This window comes from Anolis sagrei, chromosome 6 (genome assembly GCF_037176765.1).
Source record: "Anolis sagrei isolate rAnoSag1 chromosome 6, rAnoSag1.mat, whole genome shotgun sequence".
Classification (NCBI taxonomy): domain Eukaryota; kingdom Metazoa; phylum Chordata; class Lepidosauria; order Squamata; family Dactyloidae; genus Anolis; species Anolis sagrei.
In genome coordinates, this window is record NC_090026.1 from 128,308,831 (window position 1) to 128,336,678 (window position 27,848).

A 27,848-nucleotide genomic window follows, 5' to 3' on the forward strand; every position below is an offset into this window, starting at 1 on the left:
GGCATAGGCTACCTTTGGCCCTCCAGGTGTTTTGGACTTCAACTCTCATCATTCCTAACAGCCGGTAGGCTGTTAGGAATGGTGGGAGTTGGAGTCCAAAACACCTGAAGGGCCAAGGTTTGCCCATGTCTAATATAGGATGTTGACACTGTTGCCCTTTGCAGGCTTCAAGGAGACCGCCTTCCTCTTTGCCATCTCTTCGGCGGGGCTCACCCATGCCATGGCCAAGGCCTGCAGCGCCGGGCGCATGGAGCGCTGCACCTGTGACGAAGCCCCCGACCTGGAGAACCGTGAGGCCTGGCAGTGGGGCGGCTGTGGGGACAACCTCAAGTACAGCAACAAATTTGTCAAGGAGTTCCTCGGGAAGAAGTCCAACAAGGACCTCCGCGCCCGGGTGGACTTCCACAACAACTTGGTGGGCATGAAGGTGAGGGTCTGCCAGCACTGCGTCACCCTTGGAAACATGCCATTCTCTGTGTGTGTGTATTTTGGGTATGGGTGTTAGGCAATTGACTTCCACTGCCAGTGTTTATCTAAGAAACATAGTGTGATCCTAAGGTCCTAGGATAGCTCTCAGCTTTGAAGGAACACTACTATTGATTGCCATGTTCCAAGATCTCCATAATTGCTTGCACGAAGAGGTCTGAATGTTGGACTATGTCTCTAGAGACCAGAATCAGATGCAGAAAACTACTAGGTGACCTTGGGCAAGTCATGCTTTCTCATCCTCAGAGGAAGGCAATGGTCAACCCACTCTGAAATTATCTGTAATGAGTTAACTTTAGGGCAGCATTTCTCAACCTGGGGGTCGGGACCCCTGGAGGGGTCGCGAGGGGGTGTCAGAGGGGTCATCAAAGACACAGTATTTTCTGTTGGTCATGGGGGTTCTGTGTGGGAAGTTTGGCCCAATTCTAACCTAGGTGGGGTTCAGAATGCTCTTTGATTGCAGGTGAACTATAAATCCCAATAACTACAACTCCCAATGTCAAGGTCTATTTTCCCCAAACTCCCGCAGAGTTCACATTTGGGCATATTGATTGTCATGCCAAATTTGGTCCAGATCCATTATTGTTTGAGTCCACAGTGCTCTCTGGATGTAGGTGAACTACAACTCCAAAACTCAAGGTCAATGCCCATCAAACCCTTCCAGTATTTTCTGTTGGTCATGGGAATTCTGTGTGCCAAGTTTGGTTCAATTTCATCATTGGTGGAGTTTGGAATGCTCTTTGATTGTAGGTGAACTATAAATCCCAGCAACTACAACTCCCAAATGACAAAATCAACCCACCACTCAATGCCACCAGTGTTCAAATTTGGGTGTATCGGGTATTTGTGCCAAATTTGATCCAGTGAATGGAAATACATCCTGCATATCAGGTATTTACATTACGATTCATAACAGTAGCAAAATGACAGTTATGAAGTTGCAACGAAAATAATTTTATGGTTCAGTGTCACCACAACATGAGGAACTGTATTAAGGGGTCACGGCATTAGGAAGGTTGTGAACCACTGCTCTAGAACATGGCCATATAGCCAGAAAAAAACCTATCTCAAAATTGCTTCCATGAGATGGGTTGAACATTGGCTTTGACTCTAGAGTCCAGGGCTCAAATCTTCACTCTTCCATGGCAACCTATTGGGTGACTTTAGATCAGTCACACTCTCTCAGCCTCAGAGGAAGGTAAAGGCCATCTCCATGCCAGGGGTCCTCAAACTTTTTAAACAGGGGGCCAAGTCACAGTCTTTCAAACTGTTGGAAGGGCGGATTATAATTTGAAAAGAGCATTAATGAATTCCTATGCGCTTTGCACATATCTTATTTGTAGTGCAAAAAACACTTTAAAACAATAGTATAATTAAAATGACGGATATAAACTTATTAGTATTTCAATGGGAAGTGAGAACAAGCCCTATGAGGAGCGGCTTAAGGAGCTGGGCATGTTTAGCCTGAAGAAGAGAAGGCTGAGAGGAGATATGGTAGACATGTATAAATATGTGAGAGGAAGCCACAGGGAGGAGGGAGCAAGCTTGTTTTCTGCTTCCCTGGAGACTAGGACGCGGAACAATGGCTTCAAACTACAAGAGAGGAGATTCATCTGAACACAAAGAACTTCCTGACTGTGAGAGCTGTTCAGCAGTGGAACTCTCTGCTCCGGAGTGTGGTGGAGGCTCCTTCTTTGGAAGCTTTTAAACAGAGACTGGATGGCCATCTGTCAGGGGTGATTTGAATGCAATATTCCTGCTTCTTGGGAGGGGGTTGGACTGGATGGCCCACGAGGTCTCTTCCAACTCTTTGATTCTATGATAAGTGTGGGGCTGCTTTTGGATGATGAGATAGGGTTGTTGTTGTTGTTGTTGTTGTTGTGTGCTTTCAAGTCATTTCAGACTTAGGTTGACCCTGAGTGAGGGCCGGGTAAATGACCTTGGAGGGCCGTATCTGGCCCTTGGGCCTTAGTTTGAGGACCCCTGCTCTATGCATACAAATCTTGCCAAGAATACCCCGTGGGTGGTTTGTTTTGGGGTCACCATAAAGCAAAAATGAGTTGAAGGCACATATCAACTGTGGATGGGGCCATAAGACTACAGTGCATGAAAATTGGATCAAATCAAAGGGATTTGGTTGAAACAGTGGATAGTGTGGTACTTATTGGACACCCATCTAGCGGGCCTCATCCACCGAAGGTGGTTTTCCATTTGGGAACAAAATTGGGTCCCAAATTGGACCTTCGCATGTGATATCCGCGAGGATCTGTTTCCTTGGGATTTTGGATTTGGACTATCATCTCCAGCTGCTAAAGCTAATCCAACATTTATTTGGGTTGTTGTAGGTTTTTTCGGGCTATATGGCCATGGTCTAGAGGCATTCTCTCCTGACGTTTTGCCTGCATCTATGGCAAGCATCCTCAGAGGTAGTGAGGTCTAGTTCCAACAGACGGCCATCTGTCAGGTTTGGGGGCCAAAGTTACTGATTTTGATATGACCCATGGATAAGTCAACTTGGTTTTTTGAGGTTGATTTTTTTTAAAAACTAAAATGCCTGGACTTATGAGTATACACAGTCAATAGAAACTGGGTGTTGTGAGGTTCTTTAAGTCACAAATACTGAGTGAGGAAACAATCAGGGACAGCTAATCACCTCTCAACAAAAGATTCCCCCAGGCACTAACAAGCCACACCAAACAACTACCAGGCCATCAAATGCTAATCAAGGTGGTCAGTTGACACATTCACACCTAGCTCCAGCAGACAAGAGTTCTTTGTCCCATCCTGGTCATTCCACAGATGTATAAACCAAATTTCCTAGTTCCAACAGACCTCATAACCTCTGAGGATGCTTGCCATAGATGGAGGCGAAATGTCAGGAGAGAATGCCTCTAGAACATGGCCATGTAGCCCAAAAAAACCTACAGCAACCCAGTGATTCCGTCCATGAAAGCCTTCAATAATACATTCAACATTTATTTCCTTGACAGTATTTATTTCCTACTCCATAAGCTGGAAAGCTTCTTGTTGCCATAAGAATAAACTATGTCCTTAGCTGAAGGTTTACAGTTGGAGAAGCCATGACACAAGAGGAAAGGGGGTTGAGGAGGGAAAAGGGACAACTCAGCAGATGTTCTTGTTGGTGATTTGTAGGAAAATTTCCTGGATCAAGAGTGTTAGTCTTGGCTTATTTTTTCTCTTTCTTGCAAGAATGACCATTTTCAGTTTCCTCCCACTGGTTTAAATCATGAGAGTTTTTGCATATATGCACACGCACATACACTTTTTGGCATGGTGGACCTCCTTTTATTTTTGGGAAAGCATTTTGCACAATAAATACATAAACAGATTTATTTTACATAAGGAATGGTAAAAATAGAAAATGGTGTACTGCTATTTTCCCTTTTGGGTGGCACAAAACCATTTTCCAGACCTTGACTAATTTTTGAGAAAATTATGGAATCTTCTTTTTTATTCCCATGCCATGTGAAATTTGGAGAAACCTCTGGTGGTCTGTCTGGGGATGATGGGGACTGTAGTTTGACAGGCCATACTCTGCAGAGGCGGCTACCTTTCAGCATCTCTGTTGCACCATAGGCTTCTGCAACGGGTGTTCCCCCGATTGTAGATAGTTGATAGTTGAGAGCTGGCTGAAATGGCTGATATTGGGTTTCAGGGAAAACAAAGAAGGCCTGCATTGGAGAGGGAAGGTTTCTCTTTTTGGGGGGTGGGGCGTGATGGAGGTAAGCTGATGCTAATAAGATTTGGTTTGGCGCAGTGTGTTAATCAGAGCCGAAGCCTCGTGGGAGTGTCACTATGGGGTTGGCCTTGGGATGTGAGAGCCTGGGCTTCTGTTTGCTTCTCCCGAGAAGGACAGAAAACACCTTGTTGAGAAACTGGAGTTGTATTTACACTACTTAATCTTACCACAATTTTCGATTGCTGCTGATCCCAAGATCTCAGGGATGGGACCATGTAGGATAATAGAACAATAGCATCGTACAGTTGTGGCAAATTTGCATTGGTGGCCCAGAAACCCGTCTTGAAAGGCAGTTAGCCATCTGTATGATGCCATTCTGGGAGTCTGGAGGGCAAAGTGTTGCAGGATGATGGGGTCAGTCCTCCTCTACCAGTAAGGGGTTTATTGTAATGTTTCATTTCTTTAGAATCATAGAATTGGAAGAGACCTCATGGGCCATCCAGTCCAACCCCATTCTGCCAAGAAGCAGGAATATTGCATTCAAATCACCCATGACAGTTGGCCATCCAACCTCTGTTTAAAAGCTTCTAAAGAAGGAGCCTTCACCACACTCCTGGGCAGAGAGTTCCACTGCTGAACGGCTCTCACAGTCAGGAAGTTCTTCCTCATGTTCAGATGGAATCTCCTTTCTTGTAGTTTGAAGCCATTGTTTTGCGTCCTAGTCTCCAGGGAAGCAGAAAACAAGCTTGCTCCCTCCTCCCTGTGGCTTCCTCTCACATATTTATACATGGCTATCATGTCTCCTCTCAGCCTTCTCTTCTTCAGGCTAAACATGCCCAGCTCCTTAAGCCGCTCTTCATAGGGCTTGTTCTCCAGACCCTTGAACTTTTTAGTCACCTCCTCTGGACACATTCCAACTTGCAGGCCAAAATCCCATTGGCTTTTTTGCCACCACATCACATTGTTGGCTCATGTTTAACTTGTTGTCCACGAGGACTCCAAGATCTTTTTCACATGTACTGCTCTCGAGCCAGTTGTCCCCCATTCTGTGTCACTGAGGAGGGAGTGGGTCATCTCATTGCTCCTTTGGCTTGTACCATGGGCCTCCCTTCCTTGCTGAAGGTGCCTGGCTTTTCAGTGCAACTCAAGGGCCATGTTAGGAGAGGAAACATAGCTATGATGTCAAAGCTGTGCCTCTGGGTGCAGAGCCTAGACCCACATCTCTCACTGTTGGAGTCATCTTCTCAAGAATCTGGAGAACTCTGACTTTCTCTTCTGAAATTCCTATTCTCCATCTTCTTTCATCTCCATCTAGGTACCAATTCTTGGCGAGACAGATGAGTTCTTAAACTCTCATCAAGCAGGGATGGGTGACCATCTTCCTCCACAAATTTTTTGCCCTGCAGCAACAATTGTTGCCATAGTCGAAAGATGTCAAACTTGTGGCCCTCCAGATGTTTGGACCTCAAATTCCCAGAAACCTTGGCCAGCTTGTCTAATGACCAGGAATTCTGGGAGCTGAAGTCCAAAACACCTGGAAGGTCACAAGTTAGACACCACCACCATAGCCTATGATGAGGGATAGTGAGACTTCTAGTCCATATGATCTTTGATGGAGAGCTAGTGGCTCTCAATCCAAGGGCAGTAGATCTGATCTGGATCTAAGTCAAGAGCTGTCTAAAAATGGCTTCACCTTCATCCCTAGACCTTATTTGTTGAATATGTCATTTACACTTGAGACTAAAACCCAGAAAGGATCCACTTTCTGTGATGAGATTAGGGCATAGGCAAACATTAAGAGGAGTGGTGGTTCTCATGAAACTTTTCCTTGATTGGAGTCTACTGGGAGGAGACTGGTAGCCATGCAGTGGGTGGTTGTCACAGTGTTCAACCTTATTTCTCTCACAGTTAGCCTCAACTTCCCATCGCACATCAGGGGAGAGGGGGAGCAGTGCCAGCTAGCTTGTAGCGTCTATCAATAGACATAGGTTTAAGGCATCCTGTGATTATTCTGCATGTTTTGTTCAATGCTATGTTCACTTGCTTTGCGTGAGCAGTTGCTACTTTTACTGACATGGGAGGCATGAACCAGCGCCAATTTGCCATCAATACCAGCATTGCCCTGGCTGTGTCCTGACCAGGTCCTTGTAGGAAACTCCTGAAGATGTCTTCTCCCAAGCTCCATCTTGGTGGTCTCTCTGCCGTGGTATGGAATGTTGTCTTTTCCATTACACATGCAAACATGCTGGATGGTAATGGGACTCATGGGACTTGGTAGACGAGTTAATACCCCTGGTCCTTTGAGCGAGCCACCAGCAAAAACGGCTCACTGTTTCTGGCACAGGAGGACATTCTCGAAACAAAAGACTCTCTTGCTGTCTCCAAACGGTCGCCCGGTTTCTGAAACATTAAGAGAAGCTCCCTGATAGATTTTTTCCTCCCCTTCACACCCTTCTGGGCTCAGCTGGCGCGAGCGTGCCGCAAATGGTGAAATAATCAGCCGCCCGGGCATGGGTTGCGCACATTTTGTGCCGTGCTAAGTCCTTACCGCATGACCTCAACGCCGGTGACAAGGCCGGTTTGTCTGGCACGAGAGATGAGGTCACTGGCCGGGAGGATGCCTCCAGCCTCCTCCTTTCTCTCCATGGAAGGTCTGGAGTAGAGAGCCAATGCTTTTAATTAAAAACAAGTCAATGCCTCCATCTATTTGAGTGCATTCACGTATTCTGGGACTCGAGGTTGGCTTGAGGAGGAAGGGGTGAGAAATGGGGGCATCCCCCTCTCTAATACGTTGTGGCGATGCTGGATGTTTTTCATCAGAACTTGGAAAAGTTACTTTTTAAAATAGTTGTTCCTGGAAACCTTCTGCCAGTTGCTGTTACCATAATCCTTAAATCAGCCTGCCAGGAAACTAGAAATACATCTGGTTAGATTCTGGTCATTGCCATCCAAAAAAATAATGTTCCCAAGTTTGCATAATTCTCACATGCAAGAAGTAAAGGTACCGTCGCCCCTCCGTTTCAATAGATCCTGCATCTTTTTAAATGTAGCAGAGTATCGCAGAAGCTCAGAATAATGGACTCTGGAGTCTCCCGGTAAAAGCAGGTTTCAGCTTTACTAAAGCAGCTCAAAATATACAACATACACCATCAGCAGACAGATGTGAAGAGCACAAACCGAAAGAGATAGGAACAAAGCAAACTGCAGCTGGAAGGGAGTTTTATCTCTGGCACTCTCTAATCTTCCACACAGCAAGAACTCAGGGTCACATACTCTCACAGCTTGCTGCTTTGCTGTTTTAACCCTTCTGTGTCAAACTACATCCTGACAATACAATTCTATTACAATCTATTACAGTCACAATCCTATCACATAAAATTGCATTTAAACATACGTCATACATAAATCATACACTGACATAGAATAGAATCATAAAATCATAGACTTGAAAGAGATATATATCAGTGGTTCCCAACCTGTGGTTCATGGCCTATCAGTGGTCCACAAGAACTAACGTATGGTCCACAGCCTCACTGGTGCAACAAGAGCGACTGGTTTCGTGAAACCCTCTTATAGTGCTGAGGCTTATGGGTTGTTTAAATTTATTATTATTGATGTATTGTTGTTGTATTAAGGCATCAAATAATAATAATAATAAGCCTTTATTTGTACCCCGCTACCATCTCCCGAAGGACTCGGTGCGGCTTACAAGAGGCCGAGCGCAAATACATCAGTAAAACAACAACAACAATACAACAATAAATAAACTCATAAACAAGCAGTAAACATCAACAATAACAGCACGACGCATTAAAGGAACCTATGGCAAGGCCAAGTGTAATAATTAAAATTGTTAAAAAATGCTGGGCATGACCAGGTGAAATAGGATAGGTATTTTGAAGATAGGTGGGGCGTGCAGACGATCCTAGATCTCTAATAAAGTCCATTCGGGACAAATTGCTTGGAGTTTCCTTATTCTGGGAAGGCACACTGGAACAACCACGTTTTCAGGCTCCTCCTAAAGACTGCCAGATTTGGGGCATGTCTGATGTCCTTGGGGAGTGAGTTCCAGAGTTGAGGGGCCACCACCGAGAAGGCCCTGTCCCTCGTCCCCACCAATCGCGCTTGCGATGCAGGTGGGATCGCGGGCAGGGCCTCTCCAGAAGATCGAAGAGATTGTGTGGGTTCGTATACAGAAATGCGTATACATAAAATGCTTGCCTTTTATGTTTGGAATCCATCCTGAGTCCCTTCGGGGAGATAGAGCAGAATATAAATAAAGTATTATTATTATTATTATTATTATTATTATTATTAAATATTGTTTTCTGTGTGCGAGCAGATGGTGACTACTGGATGGCATATGTTCTGTATCGGACACTAGAGCTGATGTGGTCTATCCAGTATAATTTTCTGAATCAGCACCCCAAATAACCAAACCGTATCTAAAGTTGACCAAAAACTGATTTGTAACCCTTTTGGTATTAATTTTGGAGAGTAGGCCCTGGTCAAAGTGGTCCCTGATCAAAAAAAGGTTGGGAACCACTGATATACATATAATGGGATTTGAAGAGCCAAGTATTTTGCTATAAAAGAGTTTTCTCCTTGCCAGGTAACATCATGAGAGCTTTTGCCAATTAAAAAACATCTTGTTCTTTGCATTTCTGAACTGCAAAAATCTGAATTAAGTTTTGGAAAAAAGTCAATGTGTTTTTGTTTTTGTTTTTTTTTAAAAAAAGCCAAACATATAAACCTTTGTGAAATTTTCATCCCGAAAGTCCTGGAGTGTGCAAAACCTGCACATTCTTTGATGGGGCCCCTTTATGTGTCCAAACTTTCCCACCATGCTTGGCAACGTTTGTATGCATTCTTTAATCCCTTTTCTCCATATATATTAAATTGGGGGGGGGGGGGGTGTTGCTCTGCTAGGGCAATGGACTGCCCTTGTCTCGGTCTAATAGAGCCCCCCCCCCTCCTCAATAATTCTCCCCTCGGTAGCAGCTCTCCCTTGGTATCCCCTTAATGAAAAGTCAAGAGCATTAGCCCACTTGATTTGTTCCACCAAGCCCGAGTTAACAGAGTCTTTAATTAAATCTCTCCCCCACCCACCCCTCCGCTTGCCTATTTTTCTCAAAGTATCATTAAGCATGACTTTCCGACTACATCTCTCCGGAGCGTTGCTAAGTTCCTTAATCCCCCAAAGGGCCGGCCCCTTCATCTCACCCCCATTGAACGATGTCTGACCAAGCCTGTCTTACAAGTTGGAGTAGATGTCATGAAAGCAGAGGCCGTTGCCCAGGGTAGAATCGTGTTTGCGGCTGGCATATCCCTTTTAAGCTCTTGGGTTTTCCCTCTGGAAAGCAAGAACTTCAACGTTGAATGTTGACCAAACAATGACTTGGACCAATGAGTCAGAAGAGCTTGACTTGTTTGCATGCATTTCGGGTTAGCTGCAGGAGGTTTGGTGGTAGAGCATCTTCTTTGTGTGCCAAGAGTCCTAGGTTCGGTACCTATCATCTCCATATAAAAGCACTTTTTGTGGAAGTTTGGGAGGCCTTCACTGATGTGTTTTCCAAACCTGGATCCACAAACATTTGGTCTCCCATTCCAAGCATCCCTCGTTGTAGATGATGCTTGACAACTGCTGAGAGTTGAAGCCCAATAACATCCAGGAACACTAGCTGTGTCGAGAAAGTTAAATCACTGTTCTTATCTTAGCTGCTTCGACCTTGCAAGTTCTTCTTGAAGGTGCAAAGTTGAAAAACACCAGACTCATTGGGTTGTTGTTTTTTCAGGCTATATGGCCACATTCTAGAGGCATTCTCTCCTGATGTTTCGCCTGCATTTATGGCAAGCATCCTCAGAGGTAGTGAGGTTGCATGCCTTTGAGGATGCTTGCCATAGATGCAGGCAAAACGTCAGGAGAGAATGCCTCTAGAACATGCCCATATAGCCCGGAAAAACCTACAACAACCCAGTGATTCTGGCCATGAAAGCCTTCGACAATACCATGACCTCTTTCTGTCTGAGAAATGTTTTCCTGACCCCAGGTCTATCGCTATATAAAATAGGTATAAAAAAATCAAACATGTATTGATAGCAAATCAGCATTTGCAAGGCTTGCTAAGAGAGGAGCCCAATGGAGAGCAATGGAAGTTGGCCTTTATAGGCAACAGGGGAAGGTGCTTTATTTTGAGGGGAACTGTGGGTGGAAACAATCAGATGGGTTGAGTGGTCACTCTCCAAAGGCACATCGGCAAAGCCAAGTTTGGACACAGTATTCCAGGTGTGATCTGATCAAACCAAATAGAGGGGTAGCATGACTTCCCTGGATCGAAACACTAGACTCCTATTGATGCAGGCCAAAATCCCATTGGCTTTTTAAAGCTGCTGCATCACATTGTTGGCTCATGTTTAAGTTGTTGTCCATGAGGACTCCAAGATCTTTTTCACACATACTTTTTCACATGTACTGCTGTCGAGCCAGAATGTAGAGATCTTACTATACTTAGCTGCATGGTCAGAACTACCCTGCCCATTTTTCCATTTTTGAGCCAACAAGCTACTTGGAGGTAGGGAATTAAGACTACTTCCTAATTTTCTTGACTTTCACCAAGAAAAGAATCCCAATTGGAAAAGAAGTGCAACCACTGTAAGATGTTTTGAATTGTGGGACTTGCTTGTGAAAAAATAATTAATTTTGGTTTTGCGGATACAAACATGTATTCTGTACGAGTGTGTTTTTGTACAAAAACAGGATGGTTTTTTCCCCACAGAAAAATAATTTTTGGTTGAAATGATTGTTTACAGTGTGAAAAGCCATAGAGTTGTAGGTCTTTTGGGCTATATGGCCAAGTTCTAGAAGCATTCTCTCCTGATGTTTTGCCTGCATCTGTGGCAAGCATCCTCAGAGGTTGTGAGGATGCTTGCTACAGATGCAGGCAAAACATCAGGAGAGAATGCTTTTAGAACATGGCCATACAGCCCAAAAAACCTACAACAACCCAGTGATTCCGGCCATGAAAGCCTTCAACAAGCCATGAAGTAATGTACCCTCCCCCACATAATCTTTCTCAATGGGGAGCAAGCATTCCTCTTTGCATGCAAGAAAGCAATAAGGAAAAATTAGCAAATGCTGAGGTTACTACATGTTCTCCCTGCCCTCTCCCTTTGCAAAGTATTAATGAGCTTTAGCATCTGTCAGGTGCAGATCCATCCAGAAAACGCTTCATTATGGAGACTTGCCAAGGTCACCTTGTGGGTTTCTGTGGGTTTTGAAAATACAATCTCAATTGGTGCCAATTTATTCTCTTTAGTTACTGTAGATTCTTGTGTATAAGTCAAACTCATGTGTAAGTTGAGGGAAGGTTTGGGGGCCAAAGTTATGGATTTTGATATGATCCATGGATAAGTCAACTTAGTTTTTTGAGGTTGATTAAAAAAAAAACCCTAAAATGCCTGGACTTATGAGTATACACAGTCAATAGAAACTGGGTGTTGTGAGGTTCTTTAAATCACAAATACTGAGTGAGGAAACAATCAGGGACAGCTAATCACCTCTCAACAAAAGATTCCCCCAGGCACTAACAAACCACACCAAACAACTGCCAGGCCATCAAATTCTAATCAAGGTGGTCAGTTGACACATTCACACCTAGCTCCAGCAGACAAGACTTCTTTGTCCCACCCTGGTCATTCCACAGATATATAAACCAAATTTCCTAGTTCCAACAGGCCTCACAACCTCTGAGGATGCTTGCCATAGATGCAGGCGAAATGTCAGGAGAGAATGCCTCTAGAACATGGCCATGTAGCCCGAAAAAACCTACAACAACCCAGTGATTCCGGCCATGAAAGCCTTCGACAATACACTGAGTGAGGTAGTCAGAAGATTGGTTAATTGGTTAGGAATTGTGGGAGCTGAAGTCCAAAACACCTGGAGGACCCAAGTTTGCCCATGCGTAATATAGATAGGTAGTGATTTATATGTTTGCCTACTGTAGGAAGTTGTAACTTGTAGAAGCTCTTGAGTCCTCTGGGGAGAGAGGGCAGAATATAAATAAGATATTATTATTATTATTATTATTATTATTATTATTATTATTCAGCCCGCAAAATCCCTGTGAGATATAAACAGTATTTTGTCCACACTGCACAGTTATACTAGTTTGATCCCCCTTGATTGCTGCCTCTGTGAAACTCAGAGGAAAGCAGTGGCAACCCTCTTCTTGATCAATCTTGCCACGAAGGCTTTGTGATGGCTTTGCTATGGGTTTTGCCACAAGTCAGAAATGTCTTGGGGACGCACAACAATGAAGCTCAGAAGAGGCATATAGTCCACATTCAGACACCATTGAGACTATGATTGAATGATGTTGGAAATCCAGGGGTGTAATTATAACTTTGGTCCTTCTCCACAGGTAATCAAAGCTGGGGTTGAGACCACCTGCAAATGCCACGGCGTGTCAGGATCCTGCACTGTCCGGACCTGCTGGCGGCAGCTATCTCCGTTCCACGAGATCGGCAAGCAGCTGAAGCAGAAGTATGAGACAGCGCTCAAAGTGGGCAGCACCACCAATGAAGCCACAGGTGAGGGAGACATCTCTCCACCCAAGAAATCCATCCAGGGTCACGGCGACCAAATCCCGAGGACTACAGACCTGGTCTATATCGACGACTCCCCGAGCTTTTGCCTGATGAGCCGGTATTCACCTGGCACGTGGGGCAGGAAATGTTACAAAGATAAGAACTGTGAGAGCATCTGCTGTGGCCGGGGCCACAACACCCAAAGCCGCGTGGTGACCCGGCCGTGCCAGTGCCAGGTCCGCTGGTGCTGCTACGTGGAGTGCAAGCAATGCACGCAGAGGGAGGAGGTCTATACGTGCAAAGACTGACAGGTCTGTGGTATCATCTAGTAGATATCCTACAACGATGGGAGACACCACCAGGAGATGACCATCCATGGAGGCGAAACAGGGTCTTGGCAGATTTTTGGGTGGTGGAAATGGTGGACCGAATGCTCCAAGATGATGCAAGCACTTTTTTTTGGGTAGTATGTATGGTTTTCTGTGACCTTCCCTCCTTTTTTGTACCAGTCCAACTGATTTCAGCAGCCCAAGAGGATGGATCAAAGTGCCTTTCACCTATAAGGGGACATTAGTTTTGGAGGTTATCACCAAAGCATCAGCAAAACTGTTCACCTTGACTGGATGGGATCAGTTTCTGTCTTTGTCCCTTTCTCATCTCACATGGTTCGCCAAAACTCTCTGAGCTGAATGAAGGCATCCTGCTCAAGAATCAGAGATTGTGACTTTGATTTCATTTTGGTCCTCTTTGTTCCACAGCTGACTGAGATACCTCCATAAATAACTAAAGTGAACTTTCCAATGGAGAATACAATTTTCATGAAGTGGCATAAGGAATGGGGGCAATTGAGTTCTTTTTTGGCCCCTTCTCACGCATGAACTGAAATTGGGAAGGGACATCTTCTTTGTTGGGTCTCCAGAAGTGGAAACGAAGCCTGCTTTGAAAGCAGGGGGAGCATTGTGGTCCTTTGGAGAGACTTGGTGGCTAAAGCCACCCGCACTTTGCACCGGACATTGTGGGAATCCCTTCCCAAGGGACTCATCCTGCCTTTCATATTGCTCCCTTTCATTGACACGCTCCCTCAGAATCCACTTGTTCACTCGCCACCTTCACTGTCTACCTTGCCAATGAGTCATACCACTAGAGGCCTTCTTGTACATTTCTGCCTCTTCGGATTGTCTGGTTTTCTTACCTTGTGTCACTTCCAGGTTGCCTTATGATAGCTGCTTTGAATCCCTAATATGGGCCGTAATTCCTGGTTTCTGGAAAGACGGTTAGACAAGTCACCTTCTGGGGGAAAACATCCCATTGCCTTAAGGACCTTGCTTCAACTTTGCCTTGATTTGTAAGCCATTTGAGGAGACGACAGGTTGCCTCCTACGATTCCTCCGTCTATCAGCAGCACTGGTAGTAACCACCCGGAGCTCCGTGTGTGCCTTTAACTCTCTCGAAAACCACTATGGGCGTGCATATTGGAGACTGAAGGAGAACCAAGAGCAGTGCAAACATTTTGGAGGCCACAAATGACCAGGAATGAGAGAAGAATAAACCAGAAATGACCAAAAATGATTGAAACGATGGCTGTGGGCTACTCGACATTCCTTGGTCTGTTACAATGGGGATGTTACAATTTGCGACAACTTTCCTTCAACAATACTACTTTGGATCAGAAGCATCAGCGGGCGAATCTCGCGGCGCAGAGTCTTGTGTCGGGAGTCGCTTTGGCTGTGAGCACCTTCTGATTCTCCTGTAGTGGCAATTCCTCTAGTGTAACCCAATAGACTTGCTTTTCCCTGCGAAACGGAGGCTTGGGGCGTACTTGTCCAATCCTTTGAGGATGTTCTCTCTCTTTCTTGGAGCTTCTTTCAAATAATAATAATGATAATAATAATAATAAAGTAGCCACTTGTATCCAAGCTATATTATTGCACATGTACCGGGAGCTCATGGTCTTCGTCTTTGGAATCACCAACCCCATGGTTATTATTGGGGAAGGAGGAAAAGGAGGAAGAGTACTCCGTCCTTCCATTTGTTAGCCCAAGATCCTGTAGATGTGGAAGATCTAACTCTTGGGCAACTCTTTGAGACCTTCAGGAATTGGTGTTCTCTCCGTCCCGGTGGCTCCGCACCATTTTGCACCCAAACTGTCACCTTCCACTCAAAAGACAGTCCTGAAGTGATGTGCAAATGATATTCTTTAAGTGTAGCCTTTAAGACTGATTGCAAGCATATTATTCAGTGTGAATACTTATACATACATATATATATATATGTGCCTAAATATAAATATTGAACAGTTATTTATTAAGTCTTTCAGAAGGACCTTCTTATGGTTTCAATGTGGTATTGTGTTCAGTCCTCTCCTGAGTGTCGGCTTCTCTCTCCCCCAGTTTTACTTGCACACCGGCTTTTGTCCCCCAAAAGCTTAGCATTTTCTGCACAGGGAATGAATAATACGTTGTTTTAATATATGAATATCTCAGCCATACTTTTTGTGTGTGGATACAAAGCTATTTTAAGTGCCAAAAAACTCCCCAAACAAAATATGTACAATGTATTGTCGAAGGCTTTCATGGCCGGAATCACTGGGTTGTTGTGAGTTTTTTTGGGCTATATGGCCATGGTCTAGAGGCATTCTCTCCTGACATTTCGCCTGCATCTATGGTAAGTGTCCTCAGAGGTAGTGAGGTCTGTTGGAACTAGGAAAAAGGGGTTTATACATCTGTGGAATGACCAGAGTGGGACAAAGGACTGTCGTCTGCTGGAGCTAGGTGCTGGAGCTGGAGCTAACTCCAGCAGACAAGAGTCCTTTGTCCCACCCTGGTCATTCCACAGATATCTAAACCCATTTTCCTACTTCCAACACACCTCACTACCTCTGAGGATGCTTGCCATAGATGCAGGCGAAACATCAGGAGAGAATGCCTCTAGAACATGGCCATATAGCCCAAAAAAACCTACAACAACCCAAAATATATACAGTGGGTTGCTGTAGGTTTTTCAGGCTATATGGCCATGTTCTAGAAGCATATAAGAAATATATATACATTTCTTATAGAACGAGAAATTGTCTTACTATCCCAGAATTCTTTGCATCAAGATTATTTGATATTATATATATATATATATATATATATATATATATATATATATATATCAAACATTTTCAAATAGTCTTCCCCATATTCCTAGTCAGTGTTTCCAAGTCTAAATATTTTGAGTGGATATGTAATAGAAATTTATGATGTTGCGTTTGTGTCGCCTAGAATTCATCTACAATGTAGAATTACTGTAGCTTGGCGCCGCTTTCATTGCTGTGGCCCAACACTATGGAATCCTGGGAATTGTAGTTCTGCAATAATAATAATAATAATAATAATTATTATTATTATTATTATTATTATTTATATTCCGTTCTGTTTCCCCAGAGGGACTCATGGCGGATTCCAAACATAAAAGTCAAAGTATTGTCGAAGGCTTTCATGGCCGGAATCACTGGGTTGTTGTAGGGTTTTGGCCGTGGTCTAGAGGTAGTGAGGTCTGTTGTCCTCAGAGGTAGTGAGGTCTGTTGGAACTAGCAAAAAGAGTTTATATATCTGTGGAATGACCAGGGTGGGAAAACGGACTCTTGCCTGCTGGAGCTAGGTGTGAATGTTTCAGCTGACCACCTTGATTAGCATATAATGGCCTGACAGTGCCTAGAGCAAACTTTTGTTGAGAGGTGATTAGATGTCCTTGTTTGTTTCCTCTCTGTTGTTGTGCTGTTCTACCAGTATTAAAAAAACTCTAAAATTAGAACAGCACAACAACAGGGAGGAAACAAACAAGGACATCTAATCGCCTCTCAACAAAAGATTGCTCCAAGCACTGCCAGGCCATCAAATGCTAATCAAGGTGGTCAGTTGAAACATTCACACCTAGCTCCAGCAGACAAGAGTCCTTTGTCCCACCCTGGTCATTCCACAGATATATAAACCCTTTTTCCTAGTTCCAATAGACCTCACTACCTCTGAGGATGCTTGCCATAGATGCAGGCAAAATGTCAGGAGAGAATGTCTCTAGAACATGGCCATATAGCCCGAAAAAACATACAACAACCCATAAAAGTCAAACATTCAATGCCCAAATACAACAATACATCCATAATAACAAAATTTATACAACCCAACATATTAATATGAATTATTAACTCAACAAATTAAAATTAAATAAAAAGCACAGCCTGTTATAACAGACATAAGACAATAATTTCCCATTTCTTTGGGGCAAATTGATTAATCATTGCTCAAGATATCTATTGAGCTGGTGGAGTGAGCAGGGCACGGATACGGATCGAAACTATTAATCAGAGGTATAATGGTAGCCTTTTCTGTCAAAGAGTGCTGTTTCCTGACCAAACTACAACTCCCATAATTTGATAGTATTGAGCTATGGTAGTTAAAATGGTGTCAAACTTCATCCATTGTACAATGTCAGTCAGGCATGGACAAACTTTGGCCCTCCAGATGTTTTGGACTTCAATTCCCACATGTCCTAACAGTTTACTGGCTTTGGGAATTGTGGAAGTTGAAGTCCAAAACATCTGGAGGGACGACGTTTGCCCATGCTTGGTGTAGTGAAGATTTACACAATAGAACTGTGCTTGAGTTGACGTTGAAAGTAAGTTCTTAGCACGCAGTTGGGGGACTTGTTCAACTTTTCAAAGCTCTGACTCTTCTGGGAATGTCGTCCAAGCTGTGTAGGTCTCCTGCACTCACCTCTTTTGCTCACTTCTGGGAGTGTTGTCCATGCTGTGTAGGTCTCCTGTACTCACCTGTTTTGGTCAAGCATTGTGTGCAACTCTTTGCGGGGAGAAGAAGTGGCCTCACGGAGAGGATGTTGCATAGGTGGTCCAGCACATGGTTGCTCAGCAGCTGTGCTCCGTTCACACGACACTGTTATGGCGTTAACATTCCACTTGGAACTCTCATGGTTCCCTTCTATGGAAGCCAGCAAGTTTGCAGCTTGATAAGGCCCTAGAGCAGTGGTTCTCAACCTGTGGGTCCTCGGGTGTTTTGGCCTACAACTCCCAGAAATCCCAGATGTTTAGATTTCTGGGAGTTGAAGGCAAAAACATCTGGGGACCCATACGTTGAGAACCACTGCTTTAAAGCTCTTTGGTTGAGAAGTATAAATGCAGGACATCTACTGTATCTGATTGGCTGTACAGTAGTCATGGGCAAACTTGGGCCCTCAGGTTGTTTTGGACTTCAACTCCCACAATCCCTAACAGCTGGTAGGCCAGTGGTTCTCAACCTGGGGTCCCCAGATGTTTTTGGCCTACAACTCCCAGAAACCCCAGCCAGTTTACCAGCTGTTAGGATTTCTGGGAGTTGAAGGCCAAAAACATCTGGGGACCCCAGGTTGAGAACCACTGTGGTAGGCTATTAGGAATTGTGGGTTGAAGGCTAAAACATCTGGAGGGCCCAAGTTTGCCCATGACTGTTCTAGACTCACAGTTGAAGCAGGACATTGTAGATGATAGAAAACCCTATTGAAAGAATGACTTCTTTGTGAAGTTACCATTGAGTTGCACTTGTAGGACCTAGAACAGTGGTTCTCAACCTGTGGGTCCCCAGATGTTTTGGCTTTCAACTCCCAGAAATCCTAACAGCTGGTAAACTGGCTGGGATTTCTGGGAGTTGAAGGCCAATACACCTGGGGACCCACAGGTTGAGAACCACTGACCTAGAAGATGTCTAGAGGTGTTGTATCTAAGCCAGTGGTTCTCAACCTGTGGGTCCCCAGATATTTAGGCCTTCAACTCCCAGAAATTGTAACAACTGGTAAACTGGCTGGGATTTCTGAGAGTTGTAGGCCAAAACACCTGGGGACCCACAGGTTGAGAACCACTGACCTAGAAGATGTCTAGAAGGTGTTGTCTCTAAGCATTTTCTAGGCTCTCCAGAACAACTCTTTGATCGTTTCTAGTGGAAGCATACAATATAGTAACTCTGGAGGACCTAGAAAGTGTCTAGAGAGGTGTCCTCTCAAGGCATGTCCTAGGTTAAAGTGGATTCATAGCGCTATAACGGTCTGGTGTGGATGGCCTCCTGCTCTCCTTGGACCCAGTGGGAGCCCGCCTGGGCTCGTAGCCTTTGAGACGAGAGGCAAAGAAGCGAATGAACTACTGAGTGGGGAAAATGAAGCTCTTCTTTGTGTAATAATAATTCACGCACTGAAGCCGGGTGGGGTTTCTGTGAGTATTTAAGACGGTATTTATGTTATTGCAAATATTAATTGCTCTCTCTTGTTATATATTGTAAATAGTAAGATTTTATTTCCTCCTGTGGTTTTTTTGGGGAGAGAAAAAAAAGAAAGTTATAAATAGTACCGAGGCACATGCTTTCAATGTATAGGCCGGTGTAATACGCATATCATTATTATTATTATTATCTTCGTCCTGTTTGGAAACTGGGAGAACTGTGTAACTTGGGTCAACTTGCAGTTGTAATATTGTGGGGAGGTGGGTGGAAGGGCAAGGACAGAGCATGGGTACTAGTCATGCTGGCTGGGGGATGCTGGGAGGTGGAGCCCAAAAAGGAATTTTGTCCAGTCCTGGGCAAGGATCCCAAAGAAAGGTTGGCCAGGAGCACCTCAAACTTAGCATCCAAGGGTTGTCTTGTGTATTGAAAATGGTGTGGTCCTTCAGGTATTGTAGGATCCAGTTGCAGTTCAAAAATATATGGAAGCCTCTTGGATTCCTATCCCTGGAAATACAAACACATAAGTTTCCTCAGCTGTTGATTTTGGGTACTTCAAGTAGAGCAGTGCTTCTCAACTGTGGGTCCCCAGATGTTTTTGGCCTACAACTCCCATAAATCCCAGCCAGTTTACCAGCTGTTAGGATTTTTGGGAATTGTAGGCCAAAAACATCTGGGGACCCCAGGTTGAGAACCACTAAGTAGAGCTATGTTGGCCCTTTCAGACATTGGGTTGCAGTTCCTAGTCTCAGCATCACTTACCAATGCTGCCTGGGGTTGATGTGACTTGTAGTCCAGAAAGGCCAGATGTACTCCATCCACTTAAAAATTGCTCCTCAAGGGTTGGAAGATGTCTGTTTAGCACAGCATTTGCTTCTCACTTCTTTATGTTGCATTTACTGTTGTTTTTGTTGGGATTAGTCTTGGAAGAGAAACATGTCTTTACTTTGCAGGCTGATTGTTGAGGCATTCATCCCATTTTTTAAATTGTGTCATTAGCGACTTGAGAAAGTGCAAGTCGCTTCAAGTGTGAGAGAATTGGCTGTCTGCAGAAACGTTGCCCAAGGGACGTCCAGATGTGTTATCATCCTGTGGGAGGCTTCTCTCATGTCCCCACATGGGAAGGTAGAGCTGGCAGATGGGAGCTCACCCCATCTCATGGATTAGAACCACCAACCTTCAGGTCAGCAGTTCAGCTGGCACAAGGATTTAACCCATTGCGCCACCGCGGCTCATATTGTGAGAAGGAAAATGGATTATACCACCCAACAATTTTCTTTCTCTTGGTGTCTTGGTTGTTAGGCCTGTCCCTGGTGTTATTTAGAAAATTGTGTTGGATAGACCTCTTCAGCTCTGGTTTCTTAGATATGGTCATCATGGTTTTCTATGAGTGACTCGTAGATGGCATATGTTCTATGTCTCAAAAACTTGAGTGGATAGAGGAAAACCGGTGTCATTTTTGGAATCAGCAGGTTAAATATATCCAGGAACAGAGCTAACATTTGAGGCATCGAAATGTTATCTGGTCAACACACACTGCCCCATAATGTCCATTGTGGTAATTAGTCTGAGAAGAAACCTATCTAGCACTTTCTAAATTGGACTCTGTGGGTGACCCAACAATGACATATGAGGCACCTTGGTTGCATCAATCCTGGGATCAATTGGGCCGAGGACAGGGCGATGGATTCTAAATTTAAAGGTATCTTGTCAAGTTTTCCAAGACTTTCTTTAGAACTTATTAATGGTTTTAGATGTTGTGTGACCCATAAGCAGTTCAGCTATTGCTGCTGATGCAGGTAGTTAGTATGAGAGATCAATGGGACAAAGCTGTTAAGGCACTGGCCAAAGGTTGGCATCAATGGCCAACCATTCCATCAATGCATGAACTAACTGAATGCCTCCCCTGGCAGGAGGAAGGAAGAATAAGGAACGTGGTAGGAGTTTTAGCATTCATCACACGTCAAGAGAGAAGGACTTGACTTTCCACTCTCAATGGAATACCTGAGCTATTATAAACGCCCTCTTTCTGCCCAAGGTACATTGCTCTTCATTCAGATCATGGCTTCTGGAAGTTGAAGTATAAAGCAGTTGGAGGATCTTAATCCAAGCTTGGCTAATCTTGGAGAGAAGAGCAAAGCTTTTGATTGCTTTACCTTGGATTGGCAATGTGCCATCAGAGAACATTCATGGGGTTGACTTTTGTGGTTTTTGGTTATTCAGTGGATTCGACTAAAGTGTTCTCTCTAGAAATACCTAGTTCTTCCAGTACAATTATATGATTAGTTTACATCAGAGGTCTCATGGTGACCTAGAGATTATTGGGACACCTTACATAGATATTGACCATAGAATTGTGCTGGAGGACCTAGACATTCCTAGGCAAGTGTTCTCTCAGATTTAAAAAATAGCAAGCATTTTTATTTTTGGTTTTTCACTTTCATTGGGGTCTTTGTACCTCAACCTAGTCAATGTGGAAGGATGGCTGCAGTTGAACAGAAGACAGAAAAGAAAGAGGCCTTGCATTGAGACCATTAGATCATCACAAGAGACCATCTTAGAGTGGGGCTTCAACCTAGCCAACATGGAAGGATGGCTACAATTGTCCACAATTGAACAGGGATTAGACAGAAAAGAAAGAGGACTTGCATTGAGACCATTAGATCATCACAAGAGACCATCTTAGAGTGGAGTGGCCCTTCAGACCTGTTTGCATTGCAGCTCCAAGAATTGCTCGCCACTGACAAGGTTGGCAAAGTTTCTGGAAGTTGTAATCCAGACACATCTATTGGGTCAGGTGATGCCCACCCTTGTAGTTTCTACACTACAGGTTTGTTCCAGTTTGAGACCACTCTTGACTGCCTTGCCATGAAATCCTTGCCTCTTGAAGACCCTAGACCAATGTCCAAGACATTCTGGGAGCTGATATCTTAAACATCTGGAGGGCCAGCATCAGACTAATTAAATTTGGTGAATTCCTCAGGATGTCAGTGTTCTGGTTCATCTGGAGGCACATTCTAACTCCCCCTTTAAACGATAATTCCCAGTATTCCATAAATGAGATATGACAATTACAGTGGTATCAAACTCCTATAGAACATAGAAGCATGTTGTATTATTCTCCAATGTTCAGGGTGTGAAGGACGGATAAAAGTGTCCTCCTAAAATAGAAGTGTGGAAAGCAGAGACCCCCATAATGTTGTTTCTGCTATTCCAGATATTCAATATTTCTTGCCCTATTGTGTTGGTATATGGAATGGAAGTCAGAAGCCAACCAGAAGGAGGACCATGAGATGTCAGAACATCCCATGGTCCTCAACATGGACTCCTTCATATATTTGGGCCCATGACTCTCATGAGCTCCACTCAACATGGCCAGTGTTCAGGACTGATGGGAAGGGTAGTCTGAAGCACCTTCAGATGATGGGTGCATCTCTGGATGTTTCCAGATGAAAGATGGTTGATACTGACTTGAGATGTTCTTTTCCTGTCCTCTCTCAATCCAAACCAAACCAGCTGGTAGGGGTGATGAAATCTTTGTTTCAGAAATGACTCTCTGGCCTGGACCAGTGTGTTTCCCTGAAGCCTGACATACTCATCTCTTCTATCCATAGCTATATTGAGGGATTTTGCTTGTTCTTGCCTTCTCAGTGCTGCCTTTCCTCTAAGGATCTGACATAAAGACTTCTTCTGTGCACCTCGAAATGGAAGGGTTGAGAGGAACAAATGCTAACATATGAAGGATTTGTAGTATTTTTTTAAAAAAAGGATTTCCATGGGGATGGGTTGCGGACGGTTTACGTCTTATGGGGAGCCTAAATTATTATTATTTTTCTCTACCTCATGTGTACAGCTTTGTAGGTATATAAATCTGATTCTGGAGTGACTGTGGAGAATGTATTTAAGTTATTTAACTTCTTTGTATAACAAAATGAGAACAAATGAGACAATAAAGTGTATTTTAAATTATACATAGAGCCTTGGTTTGATGTTTTGCTGGAGAAGGTATGCATACACACATAAATAGAAATCCCATCTTTTAAAAGTATCCAGAAACTTGGATTAGCTCAAGAACCAGTCCTTGTCGATGAATCTCTAGATCAGTGGTTCTCAACCTGGGGTCCCCAGATGTTTTTGGCCTTCAACTCCCAGAAATCCTAACAGCTGTTAAACTGGCTGGGATTTCTGGGAGTTGTAGGCCAAAAACATCTGGGCACCCCAGGTTGAGAACCACTGCTCTAGATCCTCCAATGGTCAATTAGTGGATCTTTAGGTCAACCTAAAGATTCCTACAGAAAATGCTTCTCTAGGCATTTGAAGGTCTTCAAGTACATAGAGTCTTCATAGGTCTTCATAGAGTCATGTTGGAGGATCTAGAAATTTTGAGAGAGGTGTTCTCTTAGGATTTTTTTAAAAAATATATTTGTTCAGTTTTTCCACTTTTGTGGAGGTCCTGAGCGCCAAACCTACCATGAAAGTGGAAGCTAACTTAATGTGACATCTTCCCATTCCATGTTTGGTGAGCTGTCCTGGTTGAAACTCACATTTCCTGCTTTGAGTCTTCTCCCCTTGGGAATCTCACGCATCAACATGGAGATCCTGGCGTCCTGGCACACTCTGCTGAAAGGCACTTTGTCCACATACGGGCGTGGAGACATAAAAGTTCTTGTTGTGGTGTTGTTTACCATGGAAGGTCTTACTCACCCCTTTGGACCATCCTAGGAGCCATAAATCTCTGCTGCTACACACTAAACATGGTGAAGTCTCCCTTCTATTTCAGAGCAGAGTCAGTTTCCATGACCGAAGACATATCTCTCTTGTTGCTTTCCTCAGAGACCCTCTGGATACCAAGAGGAGTTGCTTTACTTCTCCTCATAGAGTTCAAATGTTATAGTCCTATGTCCTCCCCCCCCCCCCCATGCCTGATGGAGTGTCTCCAGGCCAATTGAGTAGCAACAGATACAAAAGTAAGCTAGTAAGATGTGATCTCTAGACAATGTTAGGTGTGTTTTTCTAGAGTTCACATCTTACTAGCTTAGTAATTGTGCTCCTCAATAGTGCTCCTCAATGACTCCTCTTCATCCTGGAGAGAAGTGACCAGCGAGGTGCCATAGGGTCTGTCCTGTTTCCAGTGCTATTCAATGTTTTTGTCAATGAGTTGGATGATGGAATACAAGGTATGCATAACAAACTTGCAGATGACACCAAATTGGGAAGACAGAGGACAATATCAGCATCCCAAAGTACCTTAACACATTAGAGATCTGAATGGACAAAATGAACCTAAATATACAGTACCACACTTAGAAATCATGAAATACGCGGATATAGGATGGGTGACACTTGGCTCAAAAGCAGTCCATGTAGGAAAGATCTCAGAGTCTGAGTAGATCACATCTGGAGTCAACTGATGCAGCATCTAAAAAAGCCAAGGTGATTCTAGGTTCTACCATAAGAAGTATAGTATCTAGATCAAGGGGAGTCATGATGAATTTTCAGATGGTACAACTTGGGAGGGATAGCCAATACCACAGAGGACCAGGATCCAAAATTGCCTTCACAGATTGGGAACTTATTGGCCAAAATTATGCCAATGAGCTCAAGAGTCCATAGCTTGCAAATTGCATAACTCAACAAAAAAAACGTTCTTGGTGTCTTGGTTTTTAGGCCTGTTTCTGGGTTCTTTGGGGCACTGATTCAAAAAATTGTATTGGATAGCTAGTATCACCTCTAGTTTCTTAGATATGGCTATCATGATTAGATTGTGACTGGAAGATGTTCTGTATCTCAAAAACTACAACCGATAGGAGAAAACTAATGCCATTTTTGGAACCAGCAGGTCAAATTACCCAGAAAAAGGTCTAACATTTGAAGGACCTGAATGTTTGTTGGCCAAGCCAACCTGGTTTCTTAACTCAGAGACTAAGGCCCCTTCTACATTGCAATATAATCCAAATCATTAAAGCAGATAATGCACATTATTTGCTTTGAACTGGATTATATGAGTCCACACTGCCATATAATCCAGTTCAAATCAGATAATATGGATGTTATATGGCAGTGTAGAAGGAGGCAGAGAAATGAAGCATCTCCACAGGATTGGAAACTCAAATTGAGGCTTTGAAACTCAAAGCTTCACCCCTTCTTTCAGTGAACCCCAAATGGAAGTGCCATGAGCTTTAAGGCAGTGGCTCTCAACCTGGGGCCCCCAGATGTTTTTGGCCTACAACTCCCAGAAATTCCAGCCAGTTTAACAGCTGTTAGGATTTCTGGGAGTTGAAGGCCAAAAACATCTGGGGACCCCAGGTTGAGAACCACTGTTTTAAGGTATTTTTATGAACTGCCATCAAGCGGACTCCTTGGATGAGAGGCCTCCAATCCCCGCTGTCCTCAGGTCTTTCTCACACAGCTCTTTCCTTTGGCCTGGATCTGAGCCCCCCCCCCCAAAAGACAAGCGTTGGCACCCTCTTCACTCATCTGTTGGTGACCCCTGAAGACTGGACCCAGGGATCTGTGAGTCGTAACCAGAGTCCCATCTCTGCAAACAGTTTCTCCATCCAAACAAGGAGGCATTGAGCGCCGTGCCATGTTTCCACCCGCTCTTTGGCCACTTTGACTCAAGGCTGGGTGTACCTGTCATGCGTCAGCGTGCGCTTTGCCCAAGGCCCCGCTTGGCATCCCACAAAGGGAGAGGGCCTTTCTTTCCTCCCCTCTTTGGCACGGCTCTGTGCGCATCGTTCTTTCAGGCCTCCTTGGGTTTCAGCTCCCACGAATGCCACCCAGCTTCATGCCACCTTTTCCCTTCTTTTTCCCCCTCTCCAAGCTGTCTTTTCAAGAAGGCTCCGGGGGTAAATGCGGAGAGGTAGCGCAGGTAATAAAAAAGGAGAGAAAAAGAAACCCATTGCCTCACTGGTAGGCAAACAAGTGATGTCACACTGTTTAGTAAACCTGCTTCCTTTCTCTGGAGCGGTGGAAAGAAGCTGCCCATTTGCAAACCCCTGGAAAGTATAACATCGGCTCTTCCTCTCACCCCCTCCCACATTTCAATGGCCTAGGTTTGTTCCATTGGTTGCAAGAAGGCGCCTTTGGTCTTTTTTCCCTCCAGTAAAGGGTCAGGTGGTCAATGAATTGGTAGGAGAATGACTGCCGGTGTTCCCCAAAGACCTCCACTCTTAACTTCACCTTATTTTTCTAGTTGAATCTTGGGCACTGTCAATGCCATTTTTATTTACTATTGACTAGCTGTACCTGCCTCGCTTTGCTGTGGCCAACCTTCCCTCCCTCTTTCTCTCCTTTTTCCTACCCTTCCTTCCCTCCCTCTTGCCTTCTTCCTTTTCGTTCTCTTCTTCTTTCTTCCTTCGCTACCTGTTTCTTTTCTCGCTTCCTTTGCTCTTTGGTTCCATTTTCCTTGTCTCTTTTCTTCCTTCCCTCTATCTCTCTATTGTTCCTTCTCTCCTTCCTTCCTTCCCTCTTTCACTTTTTTATTTCTTTCTCTCCTTCCTTCCTTCTCTAACTTTCCTTCTCTCTTTCCCTCCTTCTTTCCCTCTTTCGCTCCCTCCTCTCCTTCCTTCCATCTCTACCCTTCTTTCCTTCCTTCTCTCCTTCCCTTCTTTCTCTTCTCTCCCTCTTTCTCTCCTTCCTTTTCTACTTACTTCTCTACCCTTCTTTCTTTCCTTCCTTCTCTCCTTCCCTCCTTTTTTTCTCTTCTCTCCCTCATTTTCTACCTCCTTCGCTCCTTCTTTCTCTACCCTTCTTTCCTTCCTTCTCTCCTTCCCTCCGTCTTTCTCTCTTTCTCTCCTTCCTTCTCTACTTTCTTCCTTCTCTATCCTTTTTTCTTTCCTTCTTTCTCTCCCCTTCTTCTCTCCCTCTTCCTTCCTTTCCCTTTTCTGTGTATGTGTTTTGTGTGTGCATATATGTGTGGTTTTGCGCATGCGTTTTAATGTAATTTTGGGTGTTTTTTTTGCTTTTTAAATCCCTTCTGCTGTGTTTTTCCATGTTTTTTTGAGTGAAGGACATACATTGGGTTGTTAGGTGTCTTGTGTCCAAATTTGGTGTCAATTCGTCCAGTGGTTTTTGAGTTATGTTAATCCCACAACAGGCACTCATTCAGTGCCATCCACATTCAGAAAATACATTTCAAACAATTCATTAAAACAATTACATTAATAAAACATTTGTTAAAACTACGCAGGTTTAAAAATCAACATCCGGTCAGTCCATTGTCATTCATATCACTTGAGTCTTATTTTCAAGTGCTGCCTCTATCATTCAAATGCTTGGTCACATAACCAGGTTTTGAGTTTCTTTCCAAAGGACAGGAGGGAGGTAACCAATCTGATGTCACTGGGGAGAGAGTTCCATAGACAGGGGGCCACTACTGAGAAGGCCCTGCCTCTCTTCCCCACCAGCCGCATTTGCGATGGTGGTGGGATCAAGATCAGGGCCTCTCCATCTTCGTGATGGTTCGTAACAGAAGATACGTTCGGATAGGTAATCTGGGCCAGAATCGTTCAGGGATTTAAAGGTTAAGAGCAGCACTTTGCATTGTGCTTGGTAGCAGATCGGCAGCCAGTGGAGCTGGTGTAGCAGAGGGGTTGTATGCTCTCTGTCTGCTTCTCCGGTGAGCAACCTGGCTGCCAACCGTGGGACTAATTGGAGCTTCCCGGCAGTCTTCAAAGGTAACCCCACATAGAGTGCATTGCAGTAGTCTATTTGGGATGTAACGGGAGCATGGACCACAGCGGCCAAGTCGGACTATGTTTTCTGATTTTTTAATATTTTTTTGTCGTGTCAGGAGTGACTTGAGAAACTGCAAGTCGCTTCTGGTGTGAGAA

The 27,848-nt window shown here is 44.2% G+C and overlaps 1 protein-coding gene across 1 annotated transcript in view; it reads left to right on the top strand.

The window, feature by feature from the left end:
- WNT9A (Wnt family member 9A) overlaps positions 1 to 15,863 on the top strand; it is a 64,632-nt gene extending 48,769 nt beyond the window's left edge. Inside the window, exons 3-4 of the mRNA XM_060782687.2 lie at positions 165 to 427; positions 12,607 to 15,863. Of these exons, the coding sequence (XP_060638670.1) occupies positions 165 to 427; positions 12,607 to 13,080 (737 nt within the window). The 3' untranslated portion in view covers positions 13,081 to 15,863. The remainder of the gene's footprint in view (positions 1 to 164; positions 428 to 12,606) is intronic.
- The last annotated feature ends 11,985 nt before the right edge of the window (positions 15,864 to 27,848 follow it).